We start from the raw sequence: 16387 nt of genomic DNA on the forward strand, positions 1-16387 counted from the left end.
TGAACTACATGCCTATAAGTTGTTCAAAGCATTTCAAAGGATACTGATATTTCTGAAATCTGTTTGATAATGTAGTCAAGACAAAGGCTAATCACATTAATTACCGTTATGTGTCCAACGTTGTAGAGAGCGATACATAAATTCCATTACCATTCTGATACATGGACTTGTAGACAAGCCTGTATGAGTGAGTGGAGGCAGGGATCATTTGCATATTCATAGTCCGCGAATACTAAATTAAGCAATGGGTGTAATATGTCATTTTGGTGATCAAAGATGAGTTTTAAGGGATACAAATATTGACTACAGGGGGACTACTTTAATATATTCAATTTGATTTATTTTAATATATACAAATATATTAGTTAATATATATACAAAGTATATCCTTTGTATAGATATAATATAAATACATAAAATATACTATACAAAGTTGATGTTGTGATGCTTAATATTTTTGTGGAAACTTTGATACATTTTCTTTCAGGATTTTTGTAATCTTTAGTAACATTATTGTCTTTACTGTAATTTTTGATCAATTTAATGCATATTTGCTACTTTTTTTTTTTTTTTTTTAATCTTATTGACCCCAACCTTTTGAATGGTAGTGTACTCCTAAACATAGACAAAATTCACTTTAAGCAGACACGTCTTCTTTTTCCGTGAAAACAGACCAAATATAATGACTCATGTTGCACTACACAGGTTGTTGTCCAATCAAATGCTCTCTAGAATGAGAATGAGAAATGCTCACATCCCCCTAAAACCACAATCAACTAGCAAACAGGGTTATTGCTGTGACTTAACTAAAGCACATTGGCTTTTCTGAAAATAGGAATAGCACCAATCAAACTTTTACAATGAAGGGGTCACGTTTTGGCTGGTTAACATGGCATTGGCTGTCAAATGTCATCAGAAAATCCTCTTTCTGCAATGACATATCTGTCAATGTATTTACGTATCAAAAGTATCCGTGTATTCTCACTAAATAAAACCATTTTACAAGCAAACCCGACTGCAAAATGGATTGCCGTAGACAGTGATAGGATTCTATACAGGGAGGGATGAGAGAGAAAAAAACTAATATATTGACTTATAAAGCCACTTTTAATATTCAATGCTTTTGTCTACCACAAAGCTGTCTTTAAACGATTACAATTTGGAGCCTCAGCAAACATTGATATATTCCATTAATAGTGATTAATTAACCAGCAAACCATGCAATTATTCAGTCAACATTTGAAACTGATGGAAAACCCTGGGGCCAGTTGCATAAACTGCTAAGACTGGTCTTACAAGTTAGTCATCAATTTTTTTTTTCTTTAAGACTGTTCATAACTATTTGATAGGAAAAAGTAAGACTGATTACCCATAACTGCTAGTTAATCATACTAGTTCTTAAGACAGTCTTAACACAATGGCTATGTTTGTGCAACTGGCCCCTGGTTTAAAGATGCCAGGACCCACCTGTGAACATAATGTAGCTGATGCACAGAGTCAATAGCCAAGACCATCTCGGCCAGATAGAACTTGGACATGTCCTCAGGCAAACGATCTTCAAACTTACTGAGCAGAGTCAGCAGATCTCCCCCTACATAGTAGTCCATCACCAGATACTAGGAGGAGAGAAAAACAGGGAGTGAATAAGACAGAAGTAATAGAAGAAAAGGAACAAAAGATATCAATCATAGACAGTTTACATCTTTTAAATTCCCTTCACCCTTGGATTAACCCATCCCAACTCAGTTATCCATGACATTCTTTCATCTAAAACCTCTTATCGTTCTCTTCCTCCGGTTTCATTCCCTCACACTCCCACTCATCAAGCTGAACTCAAAATGATAATTCATACTGAAGTCCCTCTTCTCCAGTCACGCTATATACACAGCACGGCAGAGATAAATATATAGTCTCCTGTAAGACAGTGTCCCTTGAAACTCTGTAAGCTGTGATTGATGATCACGTTATCTCCCCCTCTGCACCTTATCAAGTGAATGTGAATCAGACCCAATGTGAGCTCGAGAGTTCTCACGCACCAAGTTGTTCTCGTCCTGGAAAGCATAGTGCAACGTTGTGATCCACTGACTGTCCCCGTTCACCAGCACGTCCCGTTCCTCCCGAAAACATGCCGTCTGAGGAAACAGAGGTAAATGTCAAAGAAAACCACTTTTCGGAGTCAGCAATCAAAAATGTGCCTCACATACTTAGAATGACTCCAACCAAGGGGTCTATTTCCACTAAGAGGAATGCTTTCTGAATCATATTGAGCAAAGACTGTTTGTTTTTAAGTGGTTTCTCATGTAATGGGTAAAGAAAGAGGGAGTAACTCTCTAGTAGGAAGTTAAGGAATGACACGCCAGGGATATGGGAGAAACGGCTGCATCAGCTGAATGGTAAAGCCTGATGCTAACTGGATCAAGATTTGCACATTATTTAAAATCAGTCTTGAGAAAAACATTACTGTAATTTGCAGCTAAAGCAGTTAGCTTACTCGGACCAAATCTGCTGAATAAAAGCAAGAGATGTCAGTAAAAACATCAGCCCACCTCAGCCCTTTTGAGCATTTCCCATTTGTTGAGAATCTTCATGGCAAATACTTTGTCTGTATTTTTCACCTTTACTACTGCAACCTGTAAGGAAGACAAGAACATCAGTCTTGATGTGATCTTAAACATAATTCTACCTGGAAGACACAAAAGTGCTACTTATCTTGTTTGTTAGTACAAGTTCTGCCATTAGCATTCACTGCAGAAAAAGTACAGCAGATTTTTTTCATTTCTACTGGTACTGTAAGTCTGCAGAAACTAAAAATGCAACTAAACAAGTAGGAATGCAAATTTCAGCTACAGAAAATTCAGCCGAAACATCTGAAATGGTTTTGGAGGGCCAAAATCAATAACCGAAATTATTAGCGCTTCTCCGATGCACGTTTTCGCCGCCATGCACACAACGTGGATAAATTACAACACTTAAACATGTCAGCTGTGTGGACACTTGCTCTGGATTAACAATAAAAATATGGTATGGTAATGATATGGTTTCTTAAAATCTAAAATATTTTAATCTGTGCTGTTTTCTGTTAATGTGTGAGCAAAACTTCACTAAACATTTTTAGCACGTTAGCCATTCAATAAATTGCAAAAAGATTTGTGCTTTGTTACTTTTAATATGAAGCGGTCAACTTTAAAATTCAAACAATAAATGTAATTTTTGTGCTCAGCGTGACAGATCACTGTAGATTCACTCAGTTCAAGTGGCAGTGTGGATTAAGCACACACAAACAGATCTATTCCTCTTTACTGCTAGTAGTCAGCACAAAATAAAAATGGGTGAAATTAAATGACAACTTACTGAAAGGAATCCTGTCTTATATAATCGCTCAATCAGTAAGCTGCGTCTGAAATCGCATACTCTCTTGAGTAAGTACTTATTTTGAATAAGTAATTACCTCAAGACCGCTAAAAAAGTATGTTCTATATCGTATGAGTTTGTGTAGTAGTATGAATGTAATCTGGACGTACTACACTCGCCATGCTGTCATTATCATGTGACCTCCCAGTGTCAGTTGTGTCACTTCACTGTCATTCAAAATGTCATCTCAAAATAATACAGTCACTGCTGGAGAGGGTTCAAATATGAAAAAGATGCTGGAAAACTGAAGAATTTGCAGGACCTGAAGGATTTTTCTGAAGAATGTTGGGCAGTTTAACTGCTCAGGACAAACAAGGGACTCAAGAAAACCATCACAAAACAAAACAAAAAACGACACACAGCATTGAGAATCAATGGTTCATAAACTTTTGATAAATTCCACTATTTTTGTTGTCTTGTAGACTATATGTTTAAAAAAAAATGTATGTAAAATATCTTATCCAGGACAGTACTAAATAAAAAATAACGCATTTTGTATGATCCCTCTTATGTTGTTAAAATTATTCACATTTTCACAGATTCTGCAAGCAGTTCACATATTTTTTCTTGCAACTGTATGCACTGTATTACATATTCATTATGTTTTACCTGTTAGTGATGTCTTCATTATTTAATGCATGTTTGAATAAATCTGTCATGAAAACAAGTTACAGTTTATTGTTGTTTAAATGTTCATATTTTACAAACTGAAGTAGAAAAGATTTTGTTATTAAAAAGTTTATATTAAAAATGCCTTACGTGCAATTATTTATTTATTATTTATTTTCGGTTTTCGGCCAAGTGCATTCTGAATTTTCGGTTTCGGCCCAGAATTTTGGTCATCCCTATAATCAAGTAAAACATGATTTTTGTGCCTACAAAGCATATTAAATCCCATTGCAGAACTGATTTTTACACTGCAGTATCACTCTATAACTTAACTCTATAATTTGGTGCCTGTAAACAAGCCGACAACATCTGTGGTTGGCCACTTTACACTACCATTCTAAAGTTTGGGGTCAGTAAGATTTTTTTTAAATGCTCACCAAGGCTGCGTTTAATTTGATTTAAAATACAGTAAAAACAGTAATATTGTAAACATATAACTACAATTTAAAATAACTGTATAATATAATTATACAGCAAAACAAAATAACTTATTTAAATGTATTTTATCCTGTGACGGCAAAGATTAATTTTTCAACAGTGTCACACGATCCTTCAGAAATCATTCTAGTATGCTGATTCATTGATATCAATATTGAAAACAGTTATGCCACTTTTGTAGAAACCGGGACACATTTTCTTCAGGGTTATTCAGGGACGAACAGAAGGTTCAAAAGAACTGCATTTACTTGAAAGATTTTTTTTTTTTAACATTATGTCAGTCAGACAGTCTATTCCTGAATCCTGTCCAAGCAGGCAATTATTTGTAACAATAGGCAGCATCTCTATTAGGCTACAAACAGTACAGTTAAAATACAAGGAAAAACAGATGCCTGTAAACGCCATGAGATCATATTCCCAGTAAAGTAACATAATGATCATATCTAGCATCTGCCTTGAAAAGGAAATATAAAGAATTAGGCTCAGTTGGATGTGTGACGTCTTCACTCTATTAAATGATGATCAGAGAACACAACAATGTTCTGGCAACGTTCAGTGACTTGATCAGGAAGGAGCGCACTGTTCTTGGCTCTGACTTTTCTGATAGAGGACTCTCCTTCAAAGTTCTTTTGCTCTTCTGCCATCAGGTTATGTGATGACAGTATGTGATGTGATTCCCTTTTCCACACCCTACACAGTTTTAATTAAAAAAAAATTGCACTTCAGTAAGTGAGATTTAAATGTGTTGAAAAGTGTTGAAAGATGTGACAATGCAAAAAAAAGATCTTAAAACATCATCACACGGCTGATAATTTTGGTCTTCAAACTGGAAATTCAGTAGCAGCTACTGGCTCAGAAGTCTGCACAGGAAATGATGTCATCGGCCCTTCTTCTGCTCGCCCAAGCCTATCCTGATCCATCAGGAGATGAAAGTGTGTGACTGATCCTCAATCTGTTCCTTCACACGTTTTCTCACAGCTGCATGGCTTCCTTTCTCGTGTTATTTTGGCAACAGGCTCACATCATGAAGAACAGACTTTCTGCAAGGTTTCCATGAGCTGTGGATTCCAGCTGGACTGAAGTGAGGCCGGAAACCCTGTCGAGTGGTGTGTCAGACGAAAACGTTCCCACCGAGGCGGGCATGGATGAATCATAGCTCACCAGACGTTGACAAGTAGAGAAAAACCCAAGGACTGACAAATATTGCCCTTTAAAATCGACTTTAATCGCAAGGGTCTTTGATGTATTTCCATCCACCAAATCTAAAAAATGTGTTGCCACAGTTGTTAATGTATTTCACTTCTAGGAAAATTTAAGGTACTTGGTTTCGGAGTAATTTTTTAAAAGCAGATCTGCATTTTAAAGGATAAGCTTAAATGACAATTTGGTCCCCTTTTGTCTTGTAATTCCCAAACCTGTTTTTTAAATCTGAATGAGGACTAAAGCCTTCGAGCTTCAATGAGAATGGGAAAAAAAATACCATACAAATAGCCTGTACAACTTGTGCGCACCGTTTCAAGTCAGAGCTGCCAAGATATTCCTCAAAATTCCTTTTTGTATCCCATGGAAGAAAGAGAGTTGCATGGGTTACAAAAGGGTGAGTAAATAATGACATCGTTTTTATTTTTGGTTGAACTATTTCTTCAGCACAACTCTGGCAAACCTTGAATTGTCAAAGTGTCACAGAGCTATTTTCTCTGTGAAATAAAAATTCCATAACCATTTGCTGGGGTTTTAAAGCATGGCTCCTGTCCAATGTTCCCACTTCATGAGCCATTCTGAACAGCCAGGCCTCACTAAGTAACCTAATAGTACTGGTTTCCTGGCCTACCTGTACACCACACATTCCCCAGTGACTATATCACACATCTGTCATTACAAAAGAACATCAACTGCCTCAGGCTCTTAAAAGTACTGCATGAAGAATATCCTTACTCTGCAACATACCTGTGTTTATGGCAAATCAGTATAATCATTAAATAAATGCAAAGAGGCTATTACAGGATTTAAAAAAAAGGAATGTTCCGAAGGAAACGAGAACAATAAATACCTCTCCAAAAGCTCCCCGTCCAATCACCTTCAGGATCTCAAAATCCTCCTTGCGCAAGCGCATCTGTTTCACCTTGGATGTGAAAGGTTTGGCTGTAAAAACAAAATAAAAGAAAGATGACAAAATCAGATTTACAAATGATTAAAAACATATGAATAAATACAGTATTGTTCAAAAGTTGGGGTCAGTAGGATTTTTTTTTAAAGAAATTTATACTTTTGTTGAGCAAAAATGCATTAAATTGTGACAGTAAAGACACGTATACATTACATTTATAATGTTACAAAACATTTCTACTTTAAATAAATGCTGTTCTTTTAAACTTTCTATTCATCCTGTTCTGATAATGAAAAAAATGCACTTCTTTTAAAAACATATACAATTAAAAAAAACTTACCCCAAACATTTGAAATGTAGTGCACGTTATTAACAATTCATTTATTTATGAAAAAAAAATAATTTTGAAAAATTTCAAATAAATAATTTCAAATATTTTCTAAATATTGTGTATACTAAATAATTTGACAATAGCAATGTTGTACGTGTTATTTATTCACAGGGTGTAGCCATCCTAGACGGAGACCTGCCATCCCTGGCTCAGATATCTAACAAGTGGGAAAACATGGGAACAGAGAAGTGGATAATCTCAACCGCAGTGCGATAAGAACAAAAATCTGCCATGTTTATCCTCAACAAGAGTACAAACACGCCACCCACACCTGCCGTCATCAGTCTATGCAGCTCTAAACCCTCAGAATGAGGTAAGCTTGACCTTCCTAAAATATCACAGCTCGACCTCATCGAATGGCTCTTGTACACATTACTGAGGTGTGCTTTGTGCTGTAGCTAAATTTTTCCATGGAGAACATGCACTGCCTCTGCCGCAGAGTCACAACGTTGTCCCTAAATCTCTTCCGAATCAGCATCATGCACACGGGGTGGGGCAGCTCTGTTGCCATAGCAATATTGGATTGTGCAGAGGAGAGAAATTCAAAAAAAGTCTGGCCCGGTGAGAAATAAGGAAATGCCTGTCAGACTACAACTAACAGGTCAAACTGAACTGTTATAGGTGGTTTCGGCTTATTTGGCTATTTCAAAGTGGATAAATGATGGATGAAAAGTCTCCTAGAACATATAGTGGCTCCAGAAAACTTAAAGGGATAGTTCACTCAAAACTTTAAATTCTGTCATCATTTACTCACCCTCAAGTTGTTCCAACCCTATATTAAAGGTCCCATGGCATGGATTTTTTATTTTATTTTATAAGGTCTAAGAGGCACGTCAGAGAGACGGATGTCACTTCTCATCAGTTCTCTCAGCACGTCTCAGTTCAGTGAACTGTTGTAGTTCCTAGCATATACTTCAGGTTATTAGTCTATTTCTAGTCGGAGGGACTGTCACTCATATCAGAAAGTTAGTAACTTTAGTAAATGATGGATCAGCGCTGACTCGAGACGCGAACCGTTTCGAACGATTCAGCGCGATTTGGTGAACTGGTTCGACCGGTTCACTAAAAAGAACCGGTTCAAAAGAACGGTTTGTTTGCGAACCGGACATCAATGGACCAGAGACGGAGCGATTGCTAACAAAGTTATATATTGTAACTACTGAGTTGTGACAGCGCTGTCAGCGCAAGTTTATTTTGTTTGTATCTGAGAGTTCTGAATAAACACGAGTCTCAGTCACGCCGAGTCCGTCTTCCTACTTATTCTACCAACTTTGTAACACATGTAATGTACCATTACAGCTGTCGAGATGAACGCGAGAAAGTGTTGATTATAGCATTATTTTTAGATATTTTCCAATCATATGAAAAGCGTCAGCATTGAGTACACAGCGCAAACAAAGACAGCGGCGCAGTAATCAAATGTAATCCAGTTTATTGTGGGGATAGCTGGCTAGCCTAGCCCGGATACTCTCACGCTTACCCCCCTTCTGCTTAATCTCGCACCGCGTTTGGTGCCTCCGCTGTGGGCCAGATGCAGTACTGGGGGTCTGTGATGTTGAAGGCCGACCGGTCAGTGCAGCCCGAGCTTCGGCGTAAGTGAGGTTTATCTCTAAAGATGTGGCTCTGCCGATGTTGAGCAGAAACTCACGACTGTATGCACATTTTAGATCAGATAGACGCGACGAGGACGTACAAAAACGCTGACTCACAAGATAGAAAACACCGTTCTGTCGGGAGAGAGAGAAGCCGCAGCGTGTGCACGGATAATAAAGTTCTGTGTGAACTTGAATAATTAGCTACACTTCAGAAATCACTGATCACAGATCAGAAGGAACTGAAAAAAGAATTCTGTTTTCATTTGTACATCCAAACACTGATAAACTGCCAGCATTCACTCGTTCACAAGCCTTGATCTCTCGAGAACAAAAAAATATGGCGCTCGTATGGGTGTGCCAAATTCTCTGGGCGGAGGAAAGGGACGTAACCGTTCCTGTTATGACGTCATAACAGGAAAATTCAAGATCAGCTCATCTAGGCTGTCATTTTCTCAAAGGCAGAGAAAGACACCCAGAACTTGGGGACAATATTCAGGCTAGGGGAACTCATATTAATGTTGAAAAACCTCATCAAATGAAAATTTCATGCCATGGGACCTTTAATACTATGGAAGATACTATACTATGGAATTCACTGAGGCCCATCAAAATATCTTCTTTTGTGTTCAGCAGAATAAAGAAATTAATACAGGGTTGGAACAACTTGAGGGTGAGTAAATGACCTTTTTTGAGTGAACTATCCCTTTAACACTTACACTGCATTTAAAAATATGAATTCCCTTTGCAACAGAAAATGAAACCAAATGCTTGTGCAAACAGAGACTGCAACCGCTTTCCTCAGAACTGATTTCACATTTCTGAGCCATGTTTGCTATTACTTTTAGAACAAAAAAAACAACAAAAAATTATCTTTTGTAATAAAGTTGGTTTGTATTTTATTAAATAATGCAATGACAATCAAAGCATTTTTTTAAAGTCTAAATACCTTGCCATTATATAATACCAATGCAAGTAAAAATGGAATGCATTAGACGTGTAAATGCAAAAATATTACAAAACAACTTCGAGACCTTTTTCTATATGTAAAAATGTGGTTTTAAAAATCCCACCATTAAAAACATTGCAACTTAAGAATAATAATTACAAATATTTGAAAAACTATTGAAAGCATTTGCTAAGGCGTAAACCATTCAGAAAACTAATGTCACAGAGTTTTACATGGGCAACACCAGTTTCATTTTTTAGAAGATGAAAAAACCTACTTATTTTTAATATAATTATATTTAATAATATAAACTAAGAATAAATACATGTTTCCCACACAATAATCCAATTCTATTTAAGCGGTCATTATGTGTTGAAGTTACAGCATCTGTCTTTCAGAGCAAATAAGTGGGTAGATCACCAAGGTACAATTGGTGGCTCCGAGGCATTTTGGTCCCAGCAGGCCTTCATTACACAGCCAGGTCATTACATCTCATCAGAACCGCTCCACATTACTACTGTAATTACACTTAAGCACTGACCCACTGCTAATCTAACAGTAGTCACATATCACAGGTCAGGAACTTTATCACACACCCTGCTGACAGCTAAAAACATGCCAACAATACCAACTATGTGTAAACACCACTAAGTAAGGGTAGGCAGCAGCATAGCTAAAGTATTATATCACGCTAGGAGTCATATTTATTATGATGATGGATGGTATCTCTATAATAATAATAATATGTGACTATATTATTTAATTAAAAATATAAATTTATCAGCATGTATGGAAATACAAACCATATTTTAGCAATAAATAAATAAAAAATAATAGATAAAATATATTACATATTTGTACTATTATATAAGTATAGTATTATATATTACACTATTATATATTATATACTTGTATTTATACTTAAACAAATTATTTCCATGTTTTTTGCCACAAAATTAAGTTTTATTATGTATGGAAAACATGTATTCTTTCTCCCACTCTTTCTCTCTCACATACAAGCGCACACATACAGTACGGACACACACTCGCACAGAAACGTGTTGTCAGCGCTGCTCTGACGTAACTAGGTTAACTTAAAAACTACATGAATTTCTCACTAGCAAGGTAATAACGGTACTGTTCTTGGAACAGATAAACTTACAGTTTCGCTTTAGAGACGCTGCTGCCGAACACGGTTGAGAGACGCACAGACTTATGTAATTCACATATGCTTAATCTCTCTCTCTCTTCGCCTAATACACTTCGCGTCGTGGCCGCATAACCACCTCGGGTGCATTATTTTTCTAATAATTCAACGGCCCGTCGTCAGTTATTTCTTACATACGCTTTAAATAAGACAATAACCAGGGACTGGACAAAACAAGGGAGTTTAAATACAAGTTGAACCAAATGACTGACAAACTAGGAGATAATCAGTAAAAGTCTGGCATCAGTTCAAAAACAGCCTCACATTATGTAACACAAGTTAAAGGTGCTGTATGTAAGGTTTTGACTGTACAAAAGCATAGAAATACCATAATATGTTTGCAGATATTTAGTAAACATGCTAAGTTCACATGCTCGTTTCTCTGAAAAACAATGCTACAGCCAGTTATTTTACTTTGAAATGTGCATTCCGTGTGGGAATGTCTGTTTTTGTTTTGGTCCGTGCGATACCGTACATTGCCAGTTTAAATATTTAAAAAATATTTAGAATTTGGTCTGCAGTACTCATTTCAACCACTAGCTGTCATTCTTACATATGGCACCTTTAAAAACTATTATAAAACAGATACTTCAGATGCTATAATTCTGACTGGATTTATTAAATTGATACCACCCAGCCTTACCATTGAGATAAAAAAATATGCTGTGTGTCTACCAAAGCGTTTCTTCCTGAGGCTAGCGTATTTTTGCAGTTGTTTTCAATGGCGTCTTTAAAATGGCAGAGACGCAACAATTCGCTGAGCGTCTATTTCACGCTGAGTGCTAGGTGTTTTTTTGCTGGTCGCCTAGAGTTGAAGAAAGTTCAACTTCGGGCAAAATGCCTCGTCCATCAGTCACTTTTTACCCAGCCGTCCAATCACAGTGGAGGAGGGGAGGGACAAATACCATACCGGCGACCACCTGCCAAATCCAAACAGACAACAAGCACAATAACAGAACAAAAAGAGCCAGTGTAAATACTACACATTGTTTCTATATAAAAATGTCAACAACTATCTGTGAAATGAGACACTAGTAACACTTCCGCAGATATTCCATATTTCACCGGGGGGGGGGGGGGGGCACTGCACGGCCAAAGTGCTCTCAAGCGCCCACAGCTAGACGTTTGCAGCAGAGCGTCTGGCGTTTTCAGCTGGCTAAAAACACTTTGGTGGACATACGGCCATAACCTCAGACATCCCTGGATAGAATCAGCCACGCTTGACCTCTAAGGAACATTCAACAGTTTTGACACATGTTAACAGCAGCCATATGTTAAAATAAGTGTGCCACTGCAGTGGGAGTCGTGCGTTACGTCACACACACCATTGACAGCATACAACCAGGCATAACGCTCATAACCATAACCACTAGAGTCCTAAAAGACTCCTCTGTTCCACAGACAGCCTTTCACCACAGAACAGCATGGACTGCAAAACAACCACTGAATAAAATACTCTGCTAGCATGAATCGCTATGTAACCACAACATAATGGGACCGGCAAGGCAAGTCTAAAAACAAATAAACGTAGATCGAGTGAGGGGCCCCATCAATGGAGAAATCTGGAATCCATGTGATACCTGTGCATCATGAAGCCAGCTCCGCCCTATGTATCTAAGGATCAGTGCGTTAACAATATTAGCTTTAGTGATGCATCTCTTGTTTAATTTTGGCAGCCGAACAATAGCTATACAGTATCACTCACCTGAAAACCTAATAAAACAACACGGGCATGTCAAACATAGCAACGGTTGTCATGACAAATGAGAGTGAGGTCATCTCTGGTGCTGTAAATGTAAACACCTTCACCACATTGCTGACTATATGGCTGTTTATGATCCTTTCAAAGAATGGTTCACATGGTTCACATAGTGAGGTTGTACAAGGCAGTGTTATTTAGTTTCATTTATATACTATTATAGTTTCTTTTAATATTTTGATTAAGATTTTTATAGATTTTTACATTTTCTGTTTTCACTTTAATTTTAGTCATTTTTATTGACATTTTTAGTCAATATTTTATTTTTTACTTATTTTAGTACTTAAATTAAACTAAACAAAAATTAGTAATGTTGCCTTGGAAATTTTGCCTTTGATTTTAATTCAGTTAATATTTATTTTAAGTAATAAAAATGTTTTTTTATGCTTTTCATTTGAACGATAATAACCCTGGTACAAAAGGATGAAATTTATGCAAAATACAAATACTGAGTTTTTGAAAGAAAGTGTCAGAGTAAACTCATTGGCATTGATGGACTGGAAAAACACGTCCCGTCTTTGTGTCTCCTACCAGACTGGTTAAGGGTGTGCGTGACACGGCGCTCATGAGAATCTGCGTGTGCTTGTGTAAATTTGCCCTCCCCGCTGTATTCGGGGACAGGCGTGTGTGCAAAGAAGGATGCAAAGAAGAATACTAGGCCCTGAGTGTGTGTTCCCACATCCACTCTTCTGGCAAGGGGACATCTGGAAGCCATAAGAGGGATTATTTACGGCCACGGTGAGGTAACAACGCAAAAATGCCGCTTCCAGAAGAACACGTCCCGGCTCCTGGAGCTAAAAGACCTGAGGATGGCCTTCCTCTGCCGTAACCAGAGAGGCTAATAAGGCATTGAGAGCATTAACACAATAGTGCAGTTATGACAATGTGCTCTGGCATCAACAACTTTCAGAAGCAGAGGCTATGCTAATGCTAGCATGGATGAGTACAGTAAAACTTTATAATGAAATTCTATTTTACAATTAGGGGTAGACTGATTATCGGTACCGATATTAAGCATTTTTATGGTTATTGGTCATTTTCAAAACCGATTTGCTGATAAAATAATTCAATTTTGATCATTTAATTTTCTGTTCGCTCTGAATTTTTAATTTGGCTCTGATGCAGCCACCTCTGTCGGAACTCACCACTCTGTGGCCTAGACCAATGTCCGCCCACTGCCCATCTGATTTGTTGGGAGTCACGAGTCCGGCCAATCAACGCGAAAAGGCTGAAAGGGATAGTTTGCCCAAAAATTAAAATTAGCCCATGATTTACTCACCCTCGAGCCTTCCTAGGTGTATATGACATTCTTCTTTCAGACGAATAAAATCATTTATATTAAAAATGTCTTGGCTCTTCCAAGCTTTATAATGGCAGTGACTGTTGGGTAATTTTTGAAGTCTATAAAAGTACATCTATCCATCATATAACTGCTCCACACGGCTCCAGGGGGTTAATAAAGGCCTTCTGAAGTGAAGCGATGCGTTTGTGTTAGAAAAATATCCATATTTAAAACTTTATAAAAGTCAATTATCTAGCTTCTGGCGAATCGCCTTCCATATTCAACTTATGGAAAAAGTGTAGTGCCTCTCGTAGTTCAAAATGCTTACACTACAAGCGTAACTGGTGTGCAATGTCGTCAGACGTAGCGTAAGCATTTTGAACTGCGAGAGGCAATACACTTTTTTAAGTTGAATTCGGAAGGCGATTCGCCAGGACATTTTTTATATAACTCCAATTTTATTCGTCTAAAAGAAGAATGTCATATACACCTAGGATGACTTGAGGGTGAGTAAATCATGGGATAATTTTCATTTTTGGGTGAACTAACCCTTGAAGGCACTGAAAGATTTGCACTCTCACACCGAAAGCACTTGCTAACTGGAGCTGCTTCGGTGATCACGCTATCAGTTGTCTCTCAAAGGTAGCAGACGTTGCAGAAGTTGCAATAAATCACTACACAAAAGTTGCAAAACACCTCAATTGGGGCTGGGCGATATCACGATCGTGGACGATTAAAATGTGTCCACAATGCTACAGTGCATTCTATCAGGATGCGTCTCTCTATGCAGGTATAGATGTCATGTGAATTATGCAATTATTCAATATGAACACAGAGGACACTTTTGTAGCCCTCTAAAAAATTAAGTGAAATGCTGTTTCATGCATAGTGAACTTTTTACACGGTTAAAGACCTGGATTCCCATGCTAAAAATTGACAATGTTTTTTTTTTTTTTAAAGTTGGACGTTTGATTGAGTATTTCTGTGCCAAAAATACTCCTTCCGTTTTTTCACAAGTTTCGGAAAGTTTTTTTCGAGTATGGGCCAAAGTGACATCAACGAGGGCGGAATGTCCTTGTACGGGCCGTACGGGTTCTTCTCCCAGGATGGGTGCGCATGCGACTAGAGCGAGAGAGCAAATGCACGCCCATTAACGCGCTGTGCTCTGCTTTAGGGAAGTCATCGGCTGCATGCTGCAGTCACAGGACTTCACGAAATCAACAATGTCACCAAAGATGTGTTTTTTGGTTGTCAGGGCAAGACAACCCTGCACAGCTTTCCAAAGAACCCAGCGTTAATGGGACAGTGGATGGAGTTTGTTTTTCCTGAGCAGCAACGGAGCTGTGCAAGTGATTTTCTTTTCGTTGACTATGGTTTATAAACAAGCCCCAGTTCAACTCCGGATTTGTAGCTCATCTAATGCTCAAAGATGGAGCGGTCCCAGCGATTAGGGTTCATGGTCGTGCGTTGGAAGAAGTGAGTAAAACTGCTTCAAATGTCTTTGTGTTGTTAGCTATCGACACGTTCATTCAAATGCGCTACTATTCCACTGTTTTTCTATGTAAACATGCACTAGTCTGACGTGCAAAACTGTTCCGCTTGCTACTGCTAACATTAAAATCGCATACAATAGTCCATAAACCAAATCATGTCCTCATAAACCACGAGTTAACACACACAAATGTTGCAAAACTTGTGCATGACAAGCCTCTAAGCAAGTATATAAGTTACAGTTACAGTACATACCATTGAGACGTCCTGCTGTAGTCGTTGTTGCTGCTTCTCCTGTTCAATTTCAGCCTCTAGATCTGATTCTGGATCATATACAGTGAGGAAAATAGTATTTGAACACCCTGCTATTTTGCAAGTTCTCCCACTTAGACATCATGGAGGGGTCTGAAATTGTCATCGTAGGTGCATGTCCACTGTGAGAGACATAATCTAAAAAAAAAATTCAGAAATCACAATGTATGATTTTTTAACTATTTATTTATATGATACAGCTGCAAATAAGTATTTGAACACCGGTCTATCAGCTAGAATTCTGACCCTCAAAGACCTGTTAGTCTGCCTTTAAAATATCCACCTCCACTCCATTTATTATACTAAATTAGATGCACCTGTTTGAGGTCGTTAGCTGCATAAAGACACCTGTCCACCCCATACAATCAGTAAGAATCCAACTACTAACATGGCCAAGACCAAAGAGCTGTCCAAAGACACTAGAGACAAAATTGTACACCTCCACAAGGCTGGAAAGGGCTACAGGGAAATTGCCAAGCAGCTTGGTGAAAAAAGGTCCACAGTTGGAGCAATCATTAGAAAATGGAAGAAGCTAAACATGACTGTCAATCTCTCTCGGACTGGGGCTCCATGCAAGATCTCACCTCGTGGGTTCTCAATTATCCTAAGAAAGGTGAGAAATCAGCCCAGAACTACACGGGAGGAGCTGGTCAATGACCTGAAAAGAGCTGGGACCACCGTTTCCAAGGTTACTGTTGGTAATACACTAAGACGTCATGGTTTGAAATCATGCATGGCACGGAAGGTTCCCCTGCTTAAACCAGCACATGTCCAGGCCC

At 38.0% G+C, this 16387-nt stretch overlaps 1 protein-coding gene across 7 annotated transcripts in view; it reads right to left on the reverse strand.

Annotated features, from left to right (window-relative positions):
• Positions 1 to 16387, reverse strand: part of cdc42bpab (CDC42 binding protein kinase alpha (DMPK-like) b) — an 80128-nt gene that overhangs the window by 40928 nt on the left and 22813 nt on the right. For 6 of the 7 annotated variants that reach the window (XM_079831865.1, XM_079831861.1, XM_079831864.1 and 3 more), the window contains exons 2-5: positions 6569 to 6660; positions 2547 to 2630; positions 2037 to 2132; positions 1468 to 1616 (exon numbers count right to left, since the gene is read on the reverse strand). In XM_079831865.1, coding sequence (XP_079687991.1) covers positions 1468 to 1616; positions 2037 to 2132; positions 2547 to 2630; positions 6569 to 6660 — 421 coding nt within the window. Of the gene's footprint in view, positions 1 to 1467; positions 1617 to 2036; positions 2133 to 2546; positions 2631 to 6568; positions 6661 to 15551; positions 15605 to 16387 lie in introns of those variants that run through there. The other variant, XM_079831862.1, reaches the window with a different exon arrangement.

This window comes from Gobio gobio (assembly GCF_949357685.1).
Source record: "Gobio gobio genome assembly, chromosome: 12".
Taxonomy (NCBI): Eukaryota; Metazoa; Chordata; class Actinopteri; order Cypriniformes; family Gobionidae; genus Gobio; species Gobio gobio.